General features: G+C 69.0%; 2 protein-coding genes across 4 annotated transcripts; both read left to right on the top strand.

Annotated features, from left to right (window-relative positions):
• Positions 1-8,686: 8,686 nt before the first annotated feature.
• On the top strand, positions 8,687-14,412 carry SYT8 (synaptotagmin 8). Of its 3 annotated transcripts, none has more exons than XM_023240201.2 (10): positions 8,687-9,321; positions 9,529-9,584; positions 12,154-12,264; positions 12,368-12,546; positions 12,907-13,005; positions 13,132-13,299; positions 13,378-13,545; positions 13,646-13,751; positions 13,849-13,982; positions 14,087-14,412. In XM_023240201.2, exons 3-10 carry the CDS (start codon positions 12,171-12,173, stop codon positions 14,318-14,320), a joined length of 1,182 nt encoding a protein of 393 aa, XP_023095969.2. In that variant the 5' UTR covers positions 8,687-9,321; positions 9,529-9,584; positions 12,154-12,170; the 3' UTR covers positions 14,321-14,412. The 3 variants fall into 3 exon arrangements, with proteins under 3 accessions (XP_023095969.2, XP_023095970.2, XP_044895658.1); XM_023240202.2 differs by having other exon boundaries at positions 9,496-9,584; XM_045039723.1 differs by lacking the exon at positions 9,529-9,584 and having other exon boundaries at positions 8,799-8,983; positions 9,210-9,321.
• A 1,305-nt stretch (positions 14,413-15,717) lies between these two features.
• TNNI2 (troponin I2, fast skeletal type) lies at positions 15,718-18,282 on the top strand. The gene is made up of 8 exons (XM_011287069.3): positions 15,718-15,833; positions 16,455-16,484; positions 16,670-16,676; positions 17,179-17,220; positions 17,316-17,444; positions 17,567-17,656; positions 17,766-17,942; positions 18,097-18,282. The coding sequence occupies exons 2-8, from the start codon at positions 16,477-16,479 to the stop codon at positions 18,190-18,192; spliced, it is 549 nt and encodes a 182-aa protein (XP_011285371.1). The 5' UTR covers positions 15,718-15,833; positions 16,455-16,476; the 3' UTR covers positions 18,193-18,282.
• The last annotated feature ends 6,926 nt before the right edge of the window (positions 18,283-25,208 follow it).

Here is a 25,208-nt window from a genome sequence, read left to right as displayed (position 1 = left end):
GGCTGTTGGTGGCATTCAGCCCCTTGTAGGTGCAGGACCGAGGGTGCCGCCTGCCGGCTGGCTGTGAGTGAGGGCCTCGCTCGGCCCCGGAAAAGCCCCCCCACCCACGTGAAGTCTCTCACCATGAACTGCTCTGATGTCCTCTTCTGACACCAGCCGCTTTGGAAGACCTTGTGCGATTAGGTTGAGCCCACCCGGGGAATCTATCTTAAAGTCAAACCGACGGGTGGCCTGAATTAGGTCTACAAAATCCTCTTGCCGAGAAACAGAACACAGACACGGGAGCGATATCGTTGGGTATTTACGCTCTGTCCTGGGAATTAGGGCAGGAAATCTGGGCAGTGGGGCGGCAGGGGGTGGGGGGAGATCTGAGAACCGAGCCCACCGCTGCCACTGCACCACGAAGGAAGCCACAGATGGTGTGGGAAGGAATGCAGGGGGCCGTGTTCTAATAAAACTTTATTTGCAAAAACAGTGGTGAGCAGGATTTGGCCCGTGGCTGCTATGGTTTGCTGACCCCCATTCCAGGAAGTGTCACCAGCACCTACAAAAACCATGACGACTGAAGATGGGGAGCCTGACGGCCGGTGGCTCTAGCTGGCCGCGCCCCACCTGCTACCCGCCGGCCAGTCTCGTAGGAGGGGACCCATCAGCGCTCAGGTGCCTTCACCTCTGAAGCAGTCCTGCCGACAAACTTGACCTCAAACCAATCAGGTCCAACGAGGGATAGGGTGTAGAAGACAGGATACGGCATGACCCATAAAATCTGGAATGTGGGAACCTTGTTCTCGCAACTGACTAATTCCAGGGGGGTGCTTCCTGATGAACGGGGAGCTTCGGGGATGCAGCCCGCAGGGCCGTGTGAGTTCTGTGGGGGTCTGGATGTGAAGAAACCACCCCAAACCCATCCGTGAGGCAGTCGGGAAAATGTGACGATATACGAACATTGCCGGTGCACTTTCCGGATGGGGTGATGGTAGGAGGACAACGGAGAGTGACCTGTCTGCGGGGGTGCGTGTCCGGGACTTGCCCGAGAGTCGTCTGGACAGTGAGCGGAGGGGCATGGCTGGGACCAGACTGGCCACTTGGTGATGGCGGCTGCATGTGGGTGAGGATCCTAGCGTTCTCCGTGCTGTGGTCCGTGTGCGAGATCCCCCCAGCACAGGGATAGCGAATACCCACGTTCCGACTGCAGCATAAGGTCCCTAACGGGCCGGCGGGGGACTGGTGGAGGCTCTGGGAGTATGTGGGGAGTCTGGCCCATCCGTTAGAGGACCCAGGGAAACAGGGCCTCGCGAGGGGGGCTGCGCCTGGACAGGACGGCCGCGAGCTCCCTCGGACCACCAAGTGTTTGTGAGTGGGAGCCAGTGTGTGCCTCAGGGGCCCTTCTCTCCACATGGCCCCAGGGGACGCTGCTCCCATCCCCAGGGATGCCCACGGGGGGTCCTGGAGCTCACCGCAGACACCCTGGACATGGGGCCCCAGGGCAAGAGGTGGGAGCCGGTCCCACAACGGCAGCAGCAGACCCACCAGCAGGGGCGTGTCAGTGACCATCACTGGGGGCCCGTGTGGTTGGCCCCCCGGGCTCCTGGGGCAGGCGCTGCTCCGTCCAGCGCTGGGGGCAGAAGCAGGCTCAGCCCCGGGGCTCTGGCCTCCAGCGTCCTCTGCTCTTCCAGGGACTGGCCTGGACCCTTGTGGGGTCTCGCCACATCCTACCAGGGTCACCAGGTGCGCAGGTTAGAGCCTGGCCTGTGGGTGGAGCTGCTGTGGCCCCTGGGCACCAGGTTCCACGGCCCCATCCCCGAGTGTCCCCCAGGCTTCATACTTCTTCTGCTTTGTCTCTCGCTGGGCGGGCCAGAGTCTCTGGCTGGTCAGTGGGGCTCCAGGGTCACCTGCTTGGCCCTCGGGCCCACACCCCATTCTGCCCTGCAGCCGGGCTGGCCTGAGGGGACCCCAGTGTCCGGTCCCTTCAGCACACAAGGTCCCGCCACCCAGTAAGGCCGTGGGGGAGCGGGGGCTTCAGGGACCGCCACTCCCCATGGCCAAAGGCTCCCGGGAGAACTGCTGGGCTGTGGACCACGGAGCTCCCAGACCAGCACCCACACGCCACCCCCAAGCTGGCCTCGGGCATGTCCACCCTGGCTGGTCCTCCCGGCCACATGTCTCCCAAGACTTCTCCGGCCTCAGGAGTCGGGCCCTCCTGCACCGGGTCAGGGCCGCAGGGAGTCAGACACGGGGCTGAGGGCGGAGGGGGGCCAGACTGGGGAAGCAAGAGGAGGGGGCGCCGCAGCAGGTGGGGTCTGAGGTCAGCCCCTCGAGGCCGGTGCCCGTTCTCTGAGGTCCCTGTCTTGGGACACACGGCCTCCTCAGGAACCGGCCCCCGGCGGGGAAGGGGCTGTGTGGGTGGAACCCTGCCCCCGCCCCCAGCACAACCCCCACAGCAGACGCAGCCCCCCTGGGTGTGCACGGGTGCCCTGAGCCCCTGATCTGCCATCGTGTGGGCCTGGTTCGGTGCCCCTGAGCCCCAGCTCTGGGAGTTGACAAGCTGCACTGTGGGGTGGGCCTGCTTGGACCTGGGGAGTCCCTTTCCCCAAGGTCAGGGCGAGGGCCGGCGTGGCAGTCTCTTGCTCCTGGCTGGGTCCAGTTCAGGGGAGGGCAGAGAGGAAAGAGAGGCCCGAGGGGCTGCTAGAGGCCGGGGGTGGGGCCGGGAGGCCAGCTTAGGAGCTAGAAGCGCCCCCCACCCCGGACCAGCGAAGGCTCTGGGCCTGTAGACATGGCTCGGACATGTGGGGTTGGCCGCTGGCCACGTGAGACCCCACGTGCTGTGGAGGCAGCCCGGCCCGTGCCCGATCGCACCCCGGCGGGAGAGCCGTCTGCTCCCGGGCCAGGGCAGCACCTGCAGAAGTCCGTGGGTGAATGTCCAGCGGGCAGGAGCTGGTGGGCTTTGTGGGACCGGGACTCCATCCCCCCATCCCCAGAGCAGGCTCATGTGCCGGGACAGCGCGAGGGCAGGGAGACGAGCCTTCTGTGGGGATGCCAGGGGGCTGGCATGGCCTCCTGCGGGTCAGCTCCTGCCGAGAGCGAGCGTGCCTGAGGGCATGTGCACCCCTGCGCACAGGTGAGGGGAGTCACCTGTGTGTCCTGGGAGGGGTCCGCGGGCTCCGAGGCCCCTGTCTGGGCACATCCTGCGTGTGGGCTGGAGCTCCTTCCCTCTGTCCCCACGGCTGAGACCACCACCCTCCCCAGGCGGCCCGCCCCTGCCCTGTCCCCTCTGGCCACCTCACTGCTGTCCTCTGCCATCTCCGGGCCCCACCTGCCCCCTCCCCCCCCCCCCCCCCCCCCCCCCCCCGCCCAGGAGCGTCCTGCAGCCTGGCCTGTGAGCTGATGGCCTGGCCTGGCCTGCCCCAGGGCCTGGGTGCCGGGCGAGGTCCCTGTGTCTCCCTGTTTCCTTGCTCTTTCTCTGCCAACCACACAGCGACTCTATCCGTGGCCTTTGACGCCTCCATAGCCAGGAGTTCAGGTGGCCCTCTGGCTGGGGCGGGAAGGGGGGGTGCTGGGCAGAAGGCCTGAGGTCAGGAAATCAAACCCCATTGCGAGATGACCCAGCTTTCCCGTGTCCTGCCTCGAGCTCATCTGGGGGCAGGAGGGGTCGCAGGGTGAAGGCCGGTTGGGCAGGCCCCTGGTCAGACCGGACCCCAGGACGGGGCTGCGATCCAGGAAGAGGGTCCCCGAACGGTGATTCCGTGGGGAGGGGCCCCGGGACGGGCCTCTGGGAGGGTCAGGCAGCGGCCTGTGCTGCAGGGGCCAGCGAAAGGCGTGTGCACGGAAGGGGGCGCCCAAACGCCTGCCAGGGCGGCTGGGCCCGGGCCGGGCGGCAGGCGGAGCCAGGCTGGGCGGGCAGGGAGGGTCGGGCGGGAGCCGGAGGTCAGGCCGCCTCCAGGAGCGGACAGCGGACAGCAGGGGGAGCTTGGAACCTGACTGATCCGGCCCTGCCCCGGCCACCCCGCCACCTCGGCCCTGGCCCGACCTCCCAGGCAGGGGACGCTGAGGGGGCCTGCGTTATCCAGGGGCCCCCCGGCCGCCCTGGGGGTGACAGCTGGGAGGCTGGCAAAGGCCCAGGAGAGGGTACCTGCGGGGAGGGTCCTGGGCCGGCCAGCACTTCTGGCGGCCACCTGCAGACCGCCAGCTGCACGCCGCGAGGGAGGCCAGGGAGCCCCGGACACGCCTCACGGACGCCCCAACCTGAGCGTCGGCCGGGGCTGCGCAGGGACCACGGCGGGGGTGGGGACCTGCGGGCGGCCCCGCCCGCTCCTGAGTCTGTTATGAGGCATCACAACCCTCGCCCGGGGTCTACACCTGGTGGACTTTCTGCGGGGTGTGTGGTCGCTACAGGCGACATGTGTCCGGACCCCGAGAGGCGGCCAGGACCTGGCCACACACCCTCCCGGGGCCCCCCACCCTCGCTCGGGGCAGCATGGCCCGAGGTTCCCTCCCCCCCCCCCCCCCCCGCCACCTCCCACGCCTGTTTGAGAGTGGTCTCCTGTGCATCTCGCCAGAAACCTGGGTCGGCCTGCCACACACCTGGGGGAGGCTAGGGGGCCGCAGTGGCGGCGGGAGCAGGGCCGGTGGTCAGGCCTCGCACTCCAAGGCAGCGGGAAGGGGCAGGCCCAGGGTCCAGGCGATTCCAGGGCCCCGGAGACTGAACGAGGCAGGTGAGGACAGCAAGGCGGGGACACTCCAACCTGGGTGGGGGGAGCACTGGGCCTGTGGGGTGCTAAGAGAGGGGACCCCACTGGGCAGGCCCACCCAGAGATACCCCGGAGAATACAAGCCAGCCTCCCTCCCACCCCGGGAACCCAGACCAGAACGTCTGGACAGACCCCCTCGCACCCCTCGCTGACACCCAGGGAGCCTGCATGCCCCGGAACGGGCTTCCCGCACGCGGGAACCCTTAGGGGCACGTCTGGGTCCTGGCTCACCGGGGAACCCCTGGGAAGCTGGGACAGCTTTGTGACACCCAGGAACCCCCCCGGGCAAGACGGGTCACATGCACAACCCCCTCATACTCCTGACACAGGCAGGGAGACAATGGGGGCAGAGCGAGGCCAGCCCCAAAAGGGGCCGATGGGGAGGGGGCGTGAGCAAAGGGCCCATCTTCCCGTGGGCCCCACGGCACCCAGGGGACAGGGGTCTGCGGCCCCCGGAGACGGTGTCCCCCGAGCAGCCTCCGCCCCTCCCCCTGGCCTGCGACCCCGGACGCTGCCCCAAGCCGAGGCGAACACGTCCCTGCAGACGGGCTGCCCCCCGCCCCCTTCCCGGCGGGAAACGGCAGACGCGGTGGAGGGGTCTAGAACGTGTGCCCAGCCACTCCTGCTGGCAGCCTGTCCAGGACACGCGCCGTGTACGGAAGGCTTTGATCGCGTGCTCCCCAACCGCGGGGTCCCCGCTCTCCCCTCCGCACGGTCACTCCCCACCCCTGCCCCCGCTCGCCGCCCGGCCAGCGATGCCAGGGTTTGCGTTGGCATCCAGCCAAAGCCCGGAATGTGCCTGCTGGCTGCAGGACAGCTGTTCCTGGAACAGAGGCGACAAAGCACAGCCTGTCTTTGAGACGTGGGCGGACGGGGTGCAGTCTGCCCAGAGCCACGCATGAATAGAGCACACAGGCGCTGGGACAAGATGAATGGGCTCACACAGGCCGGACAGCCGTGAATGGGCCCCAGGCGTCCAAAGACGCGGTGGAACTTGGAACCAGCTGGCAGGGCCTCTGGGAGGTGTGGGGTGCCGCCGCTGAGAGCACACGCTGCGAAAAGCCCTGGCGAAAGGGGACCAGGGCAAGAGCGCGTGGGGTGCGGGCCCTCGGGAGGGGGGTGCGAACCTGCAGTCAGCACACCCCGGTGAGCAAGCAGGCGCTCACCATCAGGGCGTCTCCAGGCTCCTGGATGTGTCTGTGCACCGTCACGGGGTGCAGGTCCCAGACCCTCCGTGATGCGGGGTCACATCCCTCAGACGTTCCGGGCAGTGTGGGGGCTTCAGACCCCCAAGGGAGGGGCACTGACGTTTAGATGGCAGGGAGCAGCCCGTGTGGAGCGAGCACCGGCCCGGCACAGAGACGCCGGGACAGGCCTGGACGGGCTCCCCCGGGCCAGACGCCCCTGACCGGGCACCAGACGTCCAGAGACACCTCGGGCCTACGTGAGCGGCGGGTGCTGGGGGCTAGGCCGCCCGAGATCCTGACGACCTCAGTCGCGCCGCGCGGGAGCCGGCTCGCCGACGCCCAGGGCTGGGGGTGGGCGGCCCAGGGGCCCTGGAAACTGGGGGCACAGTACTTTCAGGTCACTGGCAGGTCACTGAGATGTTTGGGGGAGTGGGGCACAGGCTGTGCGGACACTCAGAGACTCAGAGCCGTGGGTCCCCGGGGCCCAAGCCTTCACGTGAACGGTGTGGCCACACTAGGAAGAAGGGGGAATAGAGGGCCGGACCCTAATTCAGAGGAGCGTGGTGGAATCCGGAGATTCGGGGCGGTAGGACCCCGGCCCCCATCCGTTCAGGTGAACGAGGGAGGATCTCTCAGCCCTCAGGTGAGCTGACGGCAGGACAGGCCAGTCGCCCAGAGCCACGCAGAAGCGGGGCGGGGAGGCGCCAGCTGCGGGGACCCAGAGGGGGCCGTCAGACTCGCAGGCAGGAGCAGGAGGCCGCCACGTCCCGGGACCCGGCTCTCAAGAGCAGGTGTTACGGGCCTGGGGCCCGAGGCGCCCAGGTGAGGCACGGGTGGGACTCCGGGTCCTTAGTTTTCCGGGCTGAGGGGTGTACCCCCTCGGGCTACAGAGAGTCCCAGAGGGCGGGCAGGTATAGGAGTCACCCCGAGGCCCCAGGGAACGGGCTACGGTCCGCAGAGCCTCCAGAGCAGAATCCACGAGTTTTCTGTGACCGGCCACCAGGCTGTAGACGTGGGGTGGGCAGTTCGGCTCTCGGGCAGAGGAGGGTACGGGAGCCCAGGCGCTCCGACCAACAGGGTTCCGGACCCACTCAGGCTCATGGGGCACAGGACCCGTACACTGCAGTGAACGGGGTTCAGAACCCAGACACTCAGAATGATGGGGTTCAGCTTCCACACGCTCTGTAATGGGGTTCAAGACCCCAGGCATGACCCCATCATTCTGAGCTCGCGGGAGGCCTAGGACAGGTGTCCCAGACACCTGGGCGGGCCCAGCACACAGATGAATGGCGCACACGGCCACAGACGAGGGTGATATGCGCAGGTAGGGGTGGACCGAGCCCAGGGCGTCCGAGCCACAGGAACGAGGCCACCGGGGGGGCCTGGCCCAGCACTCAGGCCCACGGGAGACATGTCAGTGCAGGACTCAGGTGCCCACGGGGCCAACCGGTGAGCAGGAGAAGGGGGCCCACCGGACCTTGGCCGCCACGGTCCCAGGAGGGGCCCCCAGGGCCCGGGTCACGGAGAATCCCGGTTTTCGGACCTGGGAGCTGGATTACAAGCTGCGCTCACAGTCAGCCGCGGAAGTGGGTGTCCCCTGAGCGTCCAGGTGAACGGGGAATATCCACCCAGACCGTCCACAGAGTGGGAGTCACGCCCCCAGAAATCCAGGTGGCCCACAGACTCCCAGAGGAAGGGGGCAGAGGCGGCGTGGGTCACAGGGCTGGGGCAAGGTGAGCGCGCGGGGCCCGCGGGAACGGGGGGCGGCGGCCGGGGTCAGCGCGGGCAGGGTGCACGCGTGCTGTCCTGGCACGTCTCACGCTTCTGTGCCAGCAGCTCCCGGCCACCCCGAGCCAGCGTTCGCCCTGAGTTCCAACCTCAAACATTCCCCAGGCAACCTCAAAGGAAGCACCCCCGTCCAGGAGCCCCGCCAGGGTCTCCGTGCGGCTGTCGGCTGCCAAGCCGCCGTCTCGGGGGCCGCAGGGCTGGCCGGGGGCTGCCAGCTCTGTTTGGTTTTCCCCTTCCTGCCCTGGACGCTCAGACGCCCGTCTCGCCGTGGAGGCGCCCGTGTCCTGGGACAGGCACAAAGGCCCTACAGTGGGGCTGGGGGGGAGCCGCGCACGGGGCACATGTGCTCACTCCACACCGGGGCCCCACGGCACGTGCGGCCGGCCTTGCTTCTTCCCCCCGGAGCACGGGCGCCTGCCTGCCCCCCAACGGCCTGCTCCCGTGGCCCCGAGGTGTCAGCCGCTTCTCCCAAATCCCCATCGCCGGGTAGGACCAGGAGAAAGCGCTGAGCCCCTGGACGGGGGGGGGGGGGGGGGGGGGGGGGGGGGGGGGGGACGCATTCCCAGAGCCGCGCGCGCGTGACCGGCAGGTCCACACACGCACACGCGAGCCCGCCCCCCACCTGCAGTGTCTCCCGAGCGACCTCGGAGCCGGGGGCCGAGCCTCCCGGAAGTCCGGCCCGACCAGTCCTGCCGGTGGCCCCCGGGCCACCGGCTCTCCTGTTAAGCATTAACCAGCTCTACGTCTGGCCGCGGGCAGGAGTGGGTTCAGAGAGTCACCCTGGCCTGGAAGGGCCACTCAGGGCCGGGTCCGGGGAGGGACCTGAGCTGGCCAGAGCAGAGAGGGTGCTGAGGTCACAGGCCCCGCTGGCCCTGTCAAAGCAGGAGCTGGGGGTGGCGGCGGGGGTGGGGGGCTGGTCCAACAGAAATCCAGAGCTCTGGGGACAGGCCAGCCTCGCCAGGGGCACAGGCATGGATGGAGTGACGTCCGGAAGCCCAGGCGTCAGCACGGCAAGGCAGACCCAGATGGTCGCCTGGTGACGGCTTGCCCACGTGACAGTGCGTCCGGGCCAGCCCTGCCCAGCACGAGCCGTGCGGTTCTGGCCGGGTTGTGGCCTTGTGCCTTTTCCGGCACCACCAGAAAGCTGTGCTCCTCCAGACCCAGACGTCCCTGGGGCTCAGGACACCCTCCTCGGGGTGCAGAACCTTCTCAGACCGGGTCCGACCGTCCCTCCCTCTCGCTGCCCGGTGTTCAGCCCAGGTGGGCAGTCAACCCCTTATTGCCAGGCCTCCGGAGGACCAGAAATGCCCCCGGCGTCCCCTGGAGGGACCCCTGGAGGTGGCCCGGAGCCTGGACGCCTGGTACCTGGGTCTCAGGGGGGACCCTCCTCCCAAGGGAGTTCCCTGATTCCTGAGGGCCAGCAGTTCCGGCCTTGAGGTGGGGCTCCCCGGAGCCCTGCCTCTCACATCCCTCCCCCACCCAGCAGACTCTCTCATTCACTGGAGGCCTGGCCACGGCTCCGAGCTCGCAGTCCTTGCGTGTGCTAGGTAGAGAGGAGGCCTGGAGGCCAGGCCGGCCGCAGGAAGTTCAGGCAGCAGGTGAGAATTTTCTACACCGGGGAGGAGGGGGCGGGTGGTGACTGTCACCCCAACACCATCTGGGGGAGCCCTGCTCTTCCCGAGGGGGAGACTTGCTCCCTCCCACGGTACAAACAATGCCAGCTGGGCTGTTGATGGGGGGCAGCGGTTGGCTTGACTTCCGTGGGTGCCCAGCCCCAGGCTGACGTGGATCCCTCCGCCTGGCAGAGTCGGGGCTCCCGAGTGGGAGAGGCAGGGTGCACCCAGCACAAACGGCCTGGCAGGTCAGGTGGTCGGAGGGTGGGGAGTCACGGGGAGGGCTTCCTGGAGGAGGTGGGGCTCACGCAGGCCTTGAAGGGCGAGTAGGGTGGGGTGGCATGGAAGGAACGTCGAGCGTCAGCACAGAGCAGTGGGAGCCAAGCTGGGTCCGTGCACGCAGGTGGCCACGAGGCCGTCCTGCTCCGCAAGGAGCCTTGAGGCCGGATCTGCACAGCGGCGGGAGGGCGTGTCCCACAGCGGGTGGCCGGGACAGGGACTCCACTTAGGAAGGATGCCCAACCCCCTTCCTGGGGAAAAAGAGCCTTAGCACTAGAGAGGCTTTTCCCCGCCGGGTCACAGAAGAGGGAGCAGGGGTGGAACCCGGGAGGGACCTCCGGCCTCCTGGGCTGTAGGCGGGAAGGCCCCTCCCGGAGGTGGCTCCAGGCCTGGAGGGCCGCGGGGGGCGCTGGGGTAGGAGAGCCGGACAGCCCTCCCATGGCCCCCAAGGGTCGCCCTCGGGTATCCGCCCCCCCTGGGGTTCCCCGGGCACTTTCCCAGAAGCCGGACCTGCCGGCTGGGTCCAGCGGAGCGGCCGGCGCCACCTGGTGGCGGCACGCCTGCCTGAACCTGCACCACCATGGGGGCCTGGCGGTCCTGAGGGACCCTGTGCCTCGCCCAGGCCTTGGGGTCCTGCAGCCCTTGTGGCCAGCCTGCCCAGGGTCCTGGGACCCTCTAGGGCCAGCTTCCAGGCATCTCCTGCGGTCCTGGGGTCAACCTTCCCCAGGCCGGCCCAGGAATCCTGCCAGGCGAGCAGTATTTGTGCGTCGGTGCCCGCCCCCGCCCCCGCCCCCGTGCAGGGGCGGGGGGAGGGGCACACGCACACACCTACACCCGCAGGTGTGCGCACACACGGGCACGCACGCGCCGGGATTCTCCAGCCGACAACCCGTCTGGAATTCTCCACCATAAACACCTCCAGTGGAGCTGTTCCAATCCCAGAACACACAGGCCCTGGCGTTTCCGGAAGGTTGGCTCCCGGGGAGCTGGGGGCTCCGACCCCCCGGAAGCCCTCAGGCCATCGAGCAGACCTGGGAGTGTCCTTCAGGGGACATGGGGCCCGGACACCTGTGAGCTTCCCTCACCCGAGGGGCCCCCGGCCACTCCCGTCTCCATACTCGGTGGGGCCCGTGCAGAAAACTTGCAGCCCCTTGTTCAAAACGGTTACAATTTCCAGAGCGCGACGGCGGGCGTTGGACCAGGCCCGGGGCCCTTCCCTCTGCGTGCGGGACCTGCCTCCACGTCCCTTCTTGGTGCTGTGGCTCCACGGGCCTGGGCCTCTGCTCCTCTCCCTTCGCCTACGGGTCTGTGAGAGGCCTCGCGGGGACAGCATGCACACAGCCCCTGCAGGGGTGACAGAGCCGGGCCTGGGGGCCGGGCCACCTGGGGTCTGGGTGCTTCCCCGCCTCTGAGCAGAGGCTCCGTCCACAGCACACGGAAGGGCTGGGGTGGTTCTGGGAGTGAGGCCTGGGCGCCGTGCAGGAGCGAGGGGATCCAGGCCGGGTGCCTGGTGATTCCTGGAGGGGGTGGCCCCGCCTGGCTCTTGTGGACAAACAGGAGGAAGTCCCTGGTGGCCAGAACCGTGACTTTGGCCACCAGCGCTCCCTGGGGGGGTGGGGGGGGGGAGGAGCTGAGCCAGAGAGAGACTTCCGCGGGTCTGGGGTTCCAGGACGCCCCGTTGTGGCACCGGCCCCCAGCTCAGAGCCCCACGTCCCTGACGTGGCTGTGCTCCCACCCCAGGCCCCTGGCAGGGAGGCTACACCAGGCCCACCCCCCTCCCACCAGCAAGAAGGGTGGCAGGTCGGCAGGTGGGCAGGTCCGGGCAGCGGCTGCTGAGTCAGTTTGCAAGGAATGTTCTGGCCTCTCCCAGCTTCACCCTGTCCCTGCCTGCCCCCACCTCACCCTTCTCCCCAGGCGTGGCTGGCGTGGCGCCCAGGCCAGGAACGCATCTCCAGCCCGGGCTTGCTCGGACCAGCTCCCCCCCAGCAGTCGACCCCCACCGCTCCCCCTGCTTGCCCCCATGACCTCAACAGAGCCCCGGCCCCTCAGAGCCCCCACCCCCACGCTCCCAGGTTACTTCCCGGGCCGAAGCCCCCCCCCCCCCCCCGCCACCCCGCATGTGTGACCAGGCTCCACCTGTGTGACAGAGAACCGTGGCAGGCCTGAGGTCAGGGCGGGGGTGAACCGGGACCCCAGCGACAGCCCCCAGGCAGATCCCAGGGCCCAGGGGAGAGAGGCCTGGAGGGAGGGGGCTTCCTGGAGGAACAGGCTCTGCAATGAGGAAGGCCTGGCCTGCTGGGCTGGGGGCTGGGGGCTGGGGAGGCGGCCAGGAGGCTGGGCCTGTGTCTGCTGAGCCAGCCGTCTGGCCGGGGCCTCCCTCCCTTGGCTCCACTCAGAGCCCTTGCCCCCGGCCACCCCAGGCTGCCTCCTTGCCCAGGCAAACCCTGGGCTGATGCTGCTGGGCAGATGGGGCAGTGGGGCTGGGGGCCGCGGGGCCGTCCCCGGGCGTGACCCGGCCACCCGGGCGCTCTGCTCCAGGCCAGCAGGAAGGGGAGATGGGGCGCCCCCCAGACGCCCACAGCACCCTGGCCCCGGCGGGCACCACAACTGTACCCGGGCTCATTCCGGACCTCGTGGCCAGGCTCCCCTGTGAGCTGCGGGATGCCCAGCAGGGGAGTGGGGATGGCGGGCCCGGTGGGGGCAGCTGCTGTCCACGGATGCACCTCAGGCCCCTTTCTGCGCCCTCCCCCAGGGCCCAGCTGGGCGCTCACGGCCGTCGCTGTGGCTGCCGGCGTCCTCGCCGTGTCCTGCCTCCTCTGTGTCGCCTGTTGCTGCTGCTGCCATCTCCGCAGCCAGGGCTGCAGGAAGAAGCCCAGGGGCCAGGAGGCTGTGGGCCTGGGCGGCCCTCAGGGCACCACCAGCATCCACCTGGTGAGGAGCGCCAGCTGCGGGCTGCTCAGTCCCAGAGGGCGGCTCAAGGCCCAGGCAGGGAGGACCCTCCCGGCCGGGGGAAGTGATGAGCAGAGGCGAGAGGAAGGCAGTGTAGGAGGGAGGCCCCGAGCGCCGGCCCCAGGGGTCGGGCCATGGGGAGCCACGGAAGGTCCTTGAGGAGGGCAGTGCTGCAAGAACGGATGTGGGGGAGGCACATCAGTTAAGGCCTGTGCCACAGAACCGAGGATATGAGCCCTTCTGTGGCCTGGTCTGGAGGTAGGTGCTTGGACCGCAGCCCTGGGGCTGGGCCCGGGAGGCCCGGTCCCAGCGGCCCCCGCCTCCTATCCCCACCCGCCCCAGGTGCAGCCGGACGTGGAGAGCTCGGAGTCTGCCCCCGGGGGCCCCCGGCACTGGGGACGCCTGCTGCTCTCCCTGGGGTACGACTTTGGAAGCCAGGAGGTGAGGGGCCCCCTTTGCAGGCCCAGAGGGTCCGCGGGGTGTGTGGAGGGGAGGAGGGTGCCGGGCGGGCGCTGGGCGCGGGGCCGCCCGGGGACGGCCCCCGGCTGAGCAGCCCCTGGCTCCCAGATCCAGGTGGGCCTCAAGCAGGCCGCAGACCTGAGGGCCGGGGGCCCGGGCGGCACGGCAGACCCCTACGCCCGCGTCAGCCTCTCCACGGGGGCGGGGCACACGCACGAGACCAGGGTGCACCGTGGCACGCTGTGCCCCACGTTCCACGAGACCTGCTGCTTCCACGTGCGTCTGGGCTGGGGTCGGGGAGGCGCGGGGGGCCGGGGCCGGGGCGAGGGGACCCGCTCACACGCTCTCCTGCAGGTGCCACAGCGCGAGCTGGCTCGGACCGCCCTGCGGGTGCAGGTGCTAAGCTTCAGGCGGTTCTCTGCCCACGAGCCGCTGGCTGAGCTCAGCCTGCCGCTGGGCACCGTGGACCCGCAGCACGTCCTAGAGCAGTGGTACCAGCTGGGCCCGCCGGGCACCACCGAGGTGAGCCCAGGGACTGCCGGACTCCGGCCTGGCCCTGCCCGGGGTGCCCCGGGGGTCGGGGGGTGGTGGAGACCGAGGCCCCCCATCTCGCTGCCCGCAGCCCGAGCCCTCGGGTGAGCTGTGCCTCTCGCTCCGGTACGCGCCCGGCTCGGGCCGGCTGACCGTCGTCGTGCTGGAGGCCCGAGGCCTGAGCCCGGGACTGGCAGGTGAGAGCCCTCCCTGCCCCTTCCACGTGGAGAGAGAGGGAGCCCTGTGCTTGGCCCTGGGACCCGGGAGGCCTTCTGACCCCTTCTGCCTGCCCAGACCCCTACGTGAAGGTCCAGCTCATGCTGAACCAGAGGAAGTGGAAGAAGAGAAAGACCTCGGCTCGGAAGGGCACGGCCGCCCCCTACTTCAACGAGACCTTCACCTTCCTCGTGCCTTTCAGCCAGGTCCAGGTGGGCTGCCTGGAGAAAGGGGTGGGCGGGGCGGGCCCACCCTTGGGGCCAAGCTGACCCCTGTCTTTCTCTCCTTCCCTGCCCTTCTGCCCGCCTCTGCCCAGAGCGTGGATCTGGTGCTGGCCGTCTGGGCCCGGGGCCCGCACTTCCGGGCCGAGCCCGTGGGCAAGGTGCTGCTGGGCGCGCGGGCCTCGGGTCAGGCCCTGCAGCACTGGGCCGACATGCTGGCCCACGCCCGGCGGCCTGTTGCCCAGTGGCACCGCCTGCGGCCCGCCGGGGAGGTGGACGGAGCCCTGGCCCTGAAGCCCCGCCTGCACCTGCCCTTGCCTGGCTCCTGAAAGCGCCCTCGGGCCTCGGCCTCCCAGGCTGCGGTGTGGGCGCCCGTCCAGGCCGCCCCGCGGGACCACTAATAAACGCCTCCTCCCGTTGCCGTGCTGTGTCTTTCCTGAGCCCTCGGGGACACGGTCGGGGCAGGGGTTCCGCCGTCACCGCTGTGGGGAAAGGACCCGAGGCCTCGGGGGGTGAAGGGGTCCCCTCCAGGCCCCACGGGGACGGTGTGGAAAGGCAGGGAGCCCTCTCTGTCAGTGGGGCTGCAGGGACAGTGTGGTGGGAGGTAGGCTGGAGCCGGCCCGTGGGGACAGTGTGGGTGATGAGGAGGCATTTGGGGGGTGGTGATGGTGGAGGGAAAGGACTCCAACCTGGGGGGTGGCCTGCTTCGCCCCCCCCCCTCCGCCACCGCACAGGGCCCCGAAACTTCCAAAGGCCGCTGTAGGGCCGCCTCTTCCAGACGGCAGGGGGCAGTAGATACCTTCGGAAGCCTCCTCCGGCCTTCGGGGGCTCAGCCCCGGCCAGGAGTGCAGCGCTAACCCCCACACATCTGGATGGCTTTAGCTCCCCTGACCCTCCCTGTGGCCCGTGAGGCCGGCAGGCCTGGGGCCACGCACCCCCAGCTCAGAGGATGCCAAGTCATGCTCCTCCGGACGTCTCTGCTGGGTGGGGGGCCCAGGCAGTGTGGGGCGGGGGGAGGGGGCTCAGTCCCGGGCAGCCGGGCGGGCCCCAGGCCCCCTCGGGTCAGGGAGAGGTTCCCAGGCGGTGGTGTCGCCATCTGCCATCCGCGGGTTGAAGGACGCGTTCGAATGAGCCAGGAACCACCCCAGGGCAGGGTGTTCCGTCCGGCTGCACGTCCAGGCGCCCTCCCTTCTTCTCCCAGGAGGGAGGGTGGGATCCCACCTAGGGGAGGGCAGCCCCCACCCAGAGGGCCCTGGCCACTGCCGCAAGCCCGTGTTTGGGGGTCTGGGCCTTGGGGAAAGGAAGGGATGTGGCCAGCTCGTGCCTGAGATGCCCGGCCCGGCCGGGAGGCAGCAGTGAGATGCAGGGCACTGCTCCCTCCAGGAAGCCTGCCGCCAGGGGGAAACTGTGGGGAAACCGCAGTGTGGACCCTGACTTAGGACCAGAGTGACCCCTCAGCTGACCTCGAGCCGTGTGCCCCGAGGTGGCCCGGCGAGGCCAAGTACAGCTGACCACAGGCTCCTTGCAAGAACAAGGGAGGCTTCTCGAACTCGTCACTGAGCTCTAAATAGAGCAACCCAACCTCGGTGCACACCCCCCACCGCCCCCCCCACCACCGCCAAGACTTCTTGGACTGGATGACAGCACGCGGCTGGGCCGGGCCAGGCGGCCTGGGCAGGTGGGGAGGCCCCTGTGCCCCCATTGGTCTGAGGAGGGCTCCATGCCCTTTCTGAGCAGGGGCCCAGCCTGGGGGAGGCCATTTATACCCCTCCCCCTGGGCCCACCAGCCCAACTTGCCGCTGCGGCCTGACCTCGCTCCTCACGCTGCTGCTCAGACACTAGGTGAGGCCAGCCCGGCCGGCAGAGGCCAGGACAGGCACTTCTGGAGCTAGTTTGCAGGATGAGGTCCCTGCGTGGGGGCCTGGGGGCTGGGGGCCGCCTCCAGCAGCCCTCTCTCGGGGGCTTGCATGGTGCGGGGCGTGAGCCGGAGATGCGTCGGGGGACGGCCTGGGGCGGCAGGGGTCGCGGATGGCCCCCCCCCCCCCCGATCAGCAGGCCTCACTCTTGGGTGGGACACCAGGAAGAGATCTGACGGGTCGAGGGACCCCAGGCCAAAGCGGGGAGTGGTTTCTCCCATGCACTTGGGCCCAAAGCCGAAGGAGCAGAGCTAAAATTAGCTGGATGGCTCTGGTGGCCACCTGCGCTGGCCCGTCCCACCCCTCCCTCAGGGACAGCTGCGGCCACTCCGGGCCCTGCCTGGGACATTCTGGGAACACTTTCTCCTCTTCTCACCCTGGCAATTCCAAGACAGAGCCTCAAGGAGGTCGGAGTGGGGGCAGGGCAACGGGCAGGCTTGGTGTGAGGCCTGCCCCCACCCCCACCCCCACCCCCAACCTGGGCAGCCGGTGTCCACGGCAGGACAGGAGCCACCGCCCTCACACCTCGGCCTTTTCTCTCCCACAGGCTCTAAGCCCAGGACTTCAGGATGGGGGAGTAAGTGCCATCCAAGCCCAGGGCCCCTGCCACCCCTGCCCTCCCCCACCACGGGGTGGGGGGGGTCTCCACAGCGCCCCAGCCCCCGCCCTGGCCCCCTCCCACTCCCACCTGCCCCACGCTGCCTCATCCACGCCCTGACCTCTGTCTTCTCTCCCCCCATCCCACCTGCACTCTCGGGACAGTGAGGAGGTGAGTACCTACTTGGGGGGGGGCATGAGACACAGAGGGGATGGGACCCCCTACTTGGGATAGATCAAAGGTCAGAGCTCGAGGGAAGCTGCCCAGCCCTCCCCCCATGAACCAGCCCCACCCAGCCACCAGGACAGGGGCGAAAACAGGAAGTGGCTGCCAGTGCCTCGTGGGGCAGGGGAAGTGAGGCTGTGGCCAGGTCACCAGAATCGCTTCTTATTCCCGATTGCCCCCCCCCCGCGCCCCCCCCCACCACAGCCTTGGCCCTGTAGGGATGCCCCGCACCTCCCACTTCTCCCCTCCCCTTAACCTTTGAACCCGGCCTGCCACCTGGGTACAGGTGTCCTGGGCCGGCCCCCCCCACCGGGGGCCTCGGGAGCCCCGGTGTCCAGCTGCCTCCTAGACAGGGCCCACCGGCCTGGGGCGGGCTGAGCGGGAGGGGATATGGCGGTGCTGGGGACTGGGCTGGCCCTGACTCTGCCCCTTCCCCCTTGCCCCACAGAAACGCAACAGGGCCATCACGGCCCGGAGACAGCACCTGAAGGTAGGCGCTGGCCCAGAGAGGGCCGTCCCGGGGTCTGCGCGGGGCGAGGCCCCCACAGCCCCTCACTGGCCTGCCCCCCACCCCGCCCCCTGCAGAGTGTGATGCTCCAGATCGCGGCCACCGAGCTGGAGAAGGAGGAGAGTCGCCGTGAGACTGAGAAGCAGAACTACCTGTCTGAGCACTGCCCCCCACTGCACGTCCCCGGCTCCATGTCTGAAGTGCAGGTACCCTCCCCAGGCGGCGCCCCTGCCTGCCGCCTCGGTCTCCCCACCGGTCAAGAGAGGGGGCAGGGCAGGTGGAGGTCGGGGGGGGCAGCGGCCCGCCCACCCGCTGCCCCCACCCCCAGGAGCTCTGTAAGCAGCTGCACGCCAAGATCGACGCGGCCGAGGAGGAGAAGTATGACATGGAAATAAGGGTCCAGAAGAGCAGCAAGGAGGTGAGCGGCTGGGTGGGGGGGGCCGGGACGCGGCGAGGGGCGCCCTGGCCGGGAGGGGGCGGGGGGCCTGGCCAGCGCGGGCTCCCACCCAGCCCTTCCCCGCCGGCAGCTGGAGGACATGAACCAGAAGCTGTTCGACCTGAGAGGCAAGTTCAAGAGGCCCCCGCTGAGACGGGTGCGCATGTCGGCTGACGCCATGCTCAAGGCGCTGCTGGGCTCCAAGCACAAGGTGTGCATGGACCTTCGGGCCAACCTGAAGCAGGTCAAGAAGGAGGACACCGAGAAGGTACGCGGCGGCCCGGCCCCAGGCCCCCGGGTGTCTGCGGGGGGCTCGACCTACCGCGCTGCCCGCCTCGGGGGCGGGGGGGGGGGAGCGAGAGGGAGGCTAAGGGGTGACGACGCACAGCCTCCTCCTGAGCCCTGTCCTGGCCCGTCTCCAGGAGCGGGACCTGCGCGACGTGGGCGACTGGCGGAAGAACATCGAGGAGAAGTCTGGCATGGAGGGCAGGAAGAAGATGTTCGAGTCCGAGTCCTAGGCCGCCCGTGCCCCACCAGGGCCCGGAGCTCCCGGCGCAGTGAGGGAGGATGGGCTCGTCTAAGTGCTCAATAAAGGATTCCAATCCCCATGGCTGGTCTGGTCTGGTCCTGCGCAGCCTCACTGCCCACCGACCGCCTCGGGCGCCCAGCAGACTGTTGTGTGCGGGGAGGGGGGGGGGGTGCTGGCCCAGGGTGGGTCGGTGTGGTCAGTGGTGAGCGGTCCGTCCCCGCTGTTCCCCAAGACCTGCCCTGGACTCGCCCCGCCCCGGGAGGGCTTGGGGGCAGATGGCCTGGGCCGCATCGGAGCCACGGTGGCGGAGAAGAGATCATTTGTCCGTTTGCATGGCATCATCAGGGGGCCTGCCAGGCCCAGGGACCCTCTGTGTGGCATGATTCCACGCGACGTGGGCGGCCCCCCATCCCTCCCACGGGGGGCTCGTGGGCACAGTCCCGGCTCAGACAGCCCTCCCAGGGTGGCTCGTGCCCGTCCAGCAGGGACGCACTGGGGCTGGGGTCCATGCTCCCGCCTGGGGGCTGATGGCAGGCCCACCTGGCCCCCACGGCAGGCCCGGCGACAGGTCTCACGCTGCGTCTGCCCCCCCCCCCCCCAAGGCCTTGGCCCACCTCACAACGTCAAAGGAGGCCGTCCCTGACAGGCCCTGAAGAGGACGGTCACGGCAAGGCCACGGCTGTCCCACCTCCTCTGTGGGGAGTGACACGGTGACCCGCCAAGGTCTGAACACCCGAATGTTTGGAGGGGTACCCAGGAGAGATGCCTGGGGAGGCCAGGCCACCCACCCTGCCCTTGGGGGAGCTCCCCGAAGGCCCTCCCAGCTCGGACACCCGTGCACGGCCCTCAGCTCCAGCTCTGGCAGGATGTTGGGGGCCAAGGCACTCCCCACGCAGAGCTGAGAGTGGGCAAGGCAGGCAGTGAATTCAAAGAACAGTTTCGGTGGCCGGATAGAGCGATAGGGGCAGCGCCCCACCGCACACCTGACAGAGTGACCTGGGCAGCTGTCCAGGGGCCCTGCCTACCAGGAGGGCCATCGGGAGGCAGGGACACCCGGCTCCCCCGAGACTCAACATCCTGGTTTGGGAAGACTCACCATGTGGAGAAATGATGGGTTTTTTTGGTTTTTTTTAGTCAAGGAAATGTCAAACACACAGTCCCAGGTAGTGATCCCCTGGGTGGGAGGGTGATGGGAGGGGCCACGCAGGGACAGATGCCGTGACTCGGGCTGGGAAGAAGATTCGTGGGTGTTCGTTACAACAGGCAAACGGGACAAGGAGCAAACATCACAGCTAGCCCCACGCGCCCTCTCCGCACGCAGCCGGGCTGTCCCGGCTTTGTGTCCCCCCAAAAGACACACAGCCTCGGGCGGGGATGTCCGTGAAGCCTGTGGCCGGCCCAGCACCCGGCACACAGAGGGGGCTCTGCATTCTAGAAAGATCTCCACGGGTGGAGAACAGGCAGCCCAGGAGTGAGGCTGGAGTGGGGGAGGGCACAGGAACCACAGGAGGGGTGGGAGATACTTAAGAGACAGAGTCCCCGAGGGGGATGGGAACAGGCGGGGGGGGGGCTGCTCCCCAGGGAGGGGGCTCTGAGCAAATGAGGGGCCGGCTCTCAGCTGTGGGTTTGCTGGACGCAGGGGTCTGGGCTGGAGATGGGGGTCCAGGCATCCTCAGAAATGAGTGTTGGGGATCCCCAACAATGGGCAGGCGGGGGAGGGGAAGAGAATGCTGCTCCTGGAGGCCCGGGCCGGATGCTGCCCAGGAAGGACCCCGGAAGCGAGGAGCAAGGCGCCAAAGGTATGGCGGCCGTGGCCTGCCATGTCGGTGATGCTGGAGGTCGGGGTGTGGATGAAGCCCCAGGAAGCCCCAGGGGACCTCAGACGGGAGAGGTGAGGAGGGGGAGCATGGCAGGCAGCCCAAGAGGTCAAGGGCAGGAGGGGCGTGGGGCGGGGGCAAGACTGGTGCGCATGCAGGTGGGCTTGTGTGCGCCTGTGTGAGGCAGGTTCGTGCCCACAGCTCTCTCCCCGTCCTCGACACCATCCTCCACAGAGGGCTTCCTGGAGGAGGCGCTGAGCCAGGGCTGGGGGAGCAGCCCCACAGATGAGCCGGGAAGCAAAGAGGTGGGCCAAATAAATCCACATACAGCAAAATAACTCAGGGAGCAGGTCGCAAGGATGCAGACCGGCAGGTGTGCGGTGGGGGGGGGGGGGCGTCTCCAGGAAGCAGGCCCCCTTGGTCTTTCGGGGCCGAGGAGCTGAGGGGGGGCGGATGTGCCCGTGTTCTGTGTATCGTCACCCTTGAAACCTTTCTGTAAGTTTGAAATAATTTCTCCAAAGTTAAACTTTTCCTTGACCATCGAAACAATAAAATTCCGAGCAACCGTGAAAACAGATGAGGTGGAATCGACCAAGATGCGTGGACCAGGTGTTGGATGTGGAGACATGGGCGTGGACAGGCGGGGCGAGCACTAGGGGCACAGGGCGGGCCCGGGGGACCCCGCACCCCTCCCGGGCCAGGCAGGGACCGCAGGGTGGGCCTGGGGGACCCCGCAACCCTCCCGGGCCAGGCAGGGACCGCAGGGCGGGCCCGGGGGACCCCTGCACCCCTCCCGGGGCCGGGCAGGGACCACAGAGCGGGCCTGGGGGACCCCACACCCCTCCCGGGGCCGGGCAGGGACCACAGAGCGGGCCTGGGGGACCCCGCACCCCTCCCGGGGCTGGGCAGGGACCGCAGGGTGGGCCTGGGGGACCCCGCACCCCTCCCGGGGCTGGGCAGGGACCACGGGGCGGGCCTGGGGGACCCCGCACCCCTCCCGGGCCGGGCAGGGACCGCAGGGTGGGCCTGGAGGACCCCGCACCCCTCCCGGGGCTGGGCAGAGACCGCAGGGTGGGCCTGGGGGGACACTGCTCCCCCACCCCAGTATGAGGTGGTGGGAGGGTGCGTGAGGGCGAGCCACCTTGGCCCGAGGAGGCAGGGAAGAGTGGGCAGTGCCACGCTGGGGAACCTGGAAGTGGGTGGAGCTGGAAGGGCTGGGACGGGCGTGGTCCAGGGGCTTCCCAGTTGATGGGACTGGCCCAGACTCAGAGGGACCTCCCCTCCACCCCTGCCCTGCCGGCCAAGGGGAAGCCCGAGTGGGGCCCTGGGCCCAGAGTTCCTCTGTGAGCAAGCATCCCCTGCTGAGGCCCACCCCTCTCCCCGGCCAGCCTTGCCCCTGTGACCTGTCCCCTCTTTGGTCCCTGAGCACCAGCTCTCTGGGTCCAGACCTGCCTTTGTCCCTTGTGAGGCCTCCGGATCCTCTGCTGTTCTGTTTCTGCCTCCCTGACACCTCCTGGCCGGCTGCTGGGACTCAGTTTCCCCGACTATAATGGGAGAAGAGAATGCCCACCTCACTGGATGGCCGGATGGGGAGGGACCAGCACGTGTCCCCAGCCTCACATATGTCACACCTGCCTCAGTACTGGGCCTGGAAGCATGTCTGGGCTGTCCCTCGGCTGCCTGCGCCCCCCACCCCCCGACCTTCAGTTTCCCTCAAGTCACTTCCTCCAGGAAGACCTCCATGATCCATCAGGCCCCAGGGCCTGCCACGTCTGGGCCTAGACGGCCATCACTAGAGGGGAGGGAGGCCGTCGGGTGGGGACGGGACTTTGGGCGCCCCCTGCCCCCCCATCTCTTAGCCACGCCCATCACCAACGTCCTTGCTGGGAGGGGGCCCGGCCCATGGAGACCCTCCATCCAGACAGCTTCTCCCCCCAGTGCCCACCTCGGTCCCCCGGGACCCTCCACCTCTGAGCCCCTCCAGGCCGGCCTCGGGGAGGGGGCCCTCCTGCCCCGCACCACCCCCCCCTCGCTCTGGAGGGGATTGCTGGCAACTCCAGGTGCAGATCAGTACCGGCCCACCTCCCAGCCGTCCCACCAGGCCCTTCCAGGACCCCCAGTGACCTGGGCCCACGTCACCCAAACCAGAGGCCCCAGCACCAGGCTCTCCACCTTCCTCCCCGGGGCCTTTCCCGACTATAAAATGGAATAAGGGAACCCCCCGGATGGCCAGTGGCCCCTCCTCACCTGCCTGTCTACCCATCTTCCCCTGGGGTCCCTCCAGCCTGTCCGCCCCCGGCTGCCTTTCAGACTCCCTGTCCCCTCCCGCCCCCAGGCCGCACCTGTGCCTACCTCTTCCTCACGATCCTCATGCCGGGACTCCAGGAGCCAGCTCCTTGCGATGGGGGGAGGCGGACGGAGCTGCCCCGCACCCCCCACGGCACACCCCCCAAACGTCTGTGGACGCCCCTGGGACGCTGGGGCAGAGGCGCTCAGCGCGTCTACACCACAACCCCCGGACACCTTTGCTTGGCTTTCCCGCCCGGCCTCCAGCCCGGGGAATCCACATCCAGAATCTTCTCCCGTTCCGACCCTCCCTGCTCCCTGCCTGAGCGTGTTGACCGCACCATCTGGACCCCCAGCGCATCCTGGGCACCCCAGCTTCTCACTGTCTCACCCCGGGGCTCGTAGGGGGCTGACGCAGGACCTGCCGGCTGCCAGGACACTGCTGCCTCTCCCTTCCGGGCGTGCAGCTTGAGGACCGGTGACGCCCTGACGCTGAGCTCTCGGTGGCGCGTGTGCAGCCAGCCGGGCCCCTGGCCCCCCAGCCCTCCTCACGGTCTCCCGGCCCCTCCCCTGCCGCTGGGCATGGAGCGCCAGCCGGGGACTCTGAGGCCCTCAGGGAGGAGAAGCCTGGGGTCCTGGGACAGCTGCGGAGACCCCTCCCCAACACCGCGCCCCAGAGTTGGGCGGAGTGAGGGCGGAGCCCCCGGGGCTGTTTGTTACAGCAGCTGCTCCGCTTTCCTGAGCAACAGGTCCCTGCGTCAGTGTCCTGGGGCCGCAAGAGGAAGGCCCACACGCGGGGCTCACACCGCAGACGGTCACCGTCCCCCATCCTGGCGGCCGGAGCCCGAGGTCCAGGCGTGGGCGGGGCCGGGTCCCCCCAAGGCCCCTCTCCTGTGTGTGGCTGGCCGTCCTCCCCCTGTGTCCTCACAGGGTCGTCCCTCCGTGCGTGTCTGTGTCCCGATCCCCTCTTCTTACAAGGACCCCCGGTCACACGGGACCAGGGCCCACCCCGGTGGCCCCGTGTTACCTTGATCACCTACAAGTCCCCGTCTCCTGTGCGGCCCTGCTCCCAGGCCCGAGCTCATAGGGACACGGCTGAGCCCACGACCCTCTCCAGCCCACCCTGTCCTCTCATGCTCAGTGTCCCCTCCTGAACTCTCAGAGCACCCTTCCCACTGCCCCACACGGCTCGCCCCCAATCCTCTGCCCACACTGCTCCGGCCCTGGGCGCTAGCACGTGCTGGCACTCCCTCCCCCTGAGCTCAGGCCTCCGAGGGCCTCCTCACACACCCCTGCGCTCCGCCAGCTCCCCGATTCTGACCAACCAGCTGACCTTTCTGGCCTGCCCTGCCCTGCGTGTAGACGGCTTCTCCATTCCTGACCTCTCCTGCTCACTCACTCCGTCCATCCTCCCAGCCCCTCTCCAGCATCCTGTCACTCAGTGTCACTTGAGCGTGTGGTCCTGACACTGTCTTCCCTGGGGAACCCGTCCCACCTGGGCCTTTGAGGTCACTTTGCCCGCGGCCCCAGCTGCCCCTGGACGGTTCGCCCGGGTGGCCCGCAGGCCCCGCGGAGTCAGTGCACCCACCCCCCCACCGTGTCCCTCTGCACTGCCCGCCCTGCACAGACCTCCCCCTGGCCCCGGCCTCAGGGCTCTGTGTGCCGCTCGGCTCAGTGCCCGAGCCAGGAGCCCGCCTGGAGCCCACCGCCCGCCAGCAGCGCTCACTCAGGCCCAGCCTCGGGTCAGCTTATGGCCTCACTTGACCACCCGCTGTGCCACTGGCCCGCGCACATGTGTGCGGGCGCCAGGATGGACGAGGCAAGGTGTCCACCTCTCAAGTTCCATTGCCGAATGACACCAAGGGACCCAAAGAGGGAGCGTCCGTTTCTCAGCAGACGCCTCTCGTCAGAGCAGGGCGCGGGCGGCACTGCGGGTCCCCGGGAGGCCTCGCCCCATCCTCGCCCCCCTGTCCCTGCCGAACGGCGAGGGGGGCCCCTCGAGGAGCCGCCGGTGAAGGGAGGTGTGGGAGCCCCGGCGGCCAGGGCTGGACAGTCCAGGGCATTTTCAGCTTTGTCTGTTTAAAGCCTGGGGAGGTTTGGGTGTGAGCACGTAGAAGGGTGCTGGCCTGGGAGGGAGTCTGACCCGAGGTTCTGGCAGAGGAGCTAAGGGGCAGGGTTGGGGCAGAGCAGGGGGGCTGAGCGGGGGGCAGAAGAAGGGACTGAGCAGGGGAGCAGAGAAGGGGGCAGAGCAGGGAGGCAGAGCAGGGGGACAGACTGGGAGGCAAAGGAGGGGGCAGAGGAGGGGTGCAGAGCAGGGGGGCTGAGAAGGGGGCAGAGCAGGGGGGCAGGGGGGCAGAGCAGGGGGCTGAAGAGGGGGCAGAGCAGGGGGCAGAGCAGGGGGCTGAGCAGGGGGCAGAGCAGGGGTGCAGAGCAGGGGGCAGAGCAGGGGGGCAGAGCAGGGGGCTGAGCAGGGGGCAGAGGATGGGGCAGAGGAGGGGGCAGAGCAGGGGTGCAGAGCAGGGGCAGAGGAGGGGGCAGAGCAGGGGGCAGAGGAGGGGGCAGAGGAGGGGGCAGAGGAGGGGGCAGAGCAGGGGGCTGAGCAGGGGGGCTGAGCAGGGGGCTGAGCAGGGGGCAGAGGAGGGGGCAGAGGAGGGGGCAGAGCAGGGGGCTGAGCAGGGGGGCTGAGCAGGGGGCAGAGGAGGGGGCAGAGCAGGGGGCTGAGCAGGGGGCAGAGGAGGGGGCAGAGGAGGGGGCAGAGGAGGGGGCAGAGCAGGGGGCAGAGGAGGGGGCAGAGGAGGGGGCAGAGCAGGGGGCTGAGCAGGGGGGCTGAGCAGGGGGCAGAGGAGGGGCTGAGCAGGGAGGCTGAGCAGGGGGCAGAGGAGGGGACTGAGCAGGGAGGCTG

Source organism: Felis catus, chromosome D1 (genome assembly GCF_018350175.1).
Source record: "Felis catus isolate Fca126 chromosome D1, F.catus_Fca126_mat1.0, whole genome shotgun sequence".
NCBI classification, from domain to species: domain Eukaryota; kingdom Metazoa; phylum Chordata; class Mammalia; order Carnivora; family Felidae; genus Felis; species Felis catus.
Note: the sequence above shows the minus strand (reverse complement) of the source record. Positions and strands in the feature narration are given on the sequence as shown.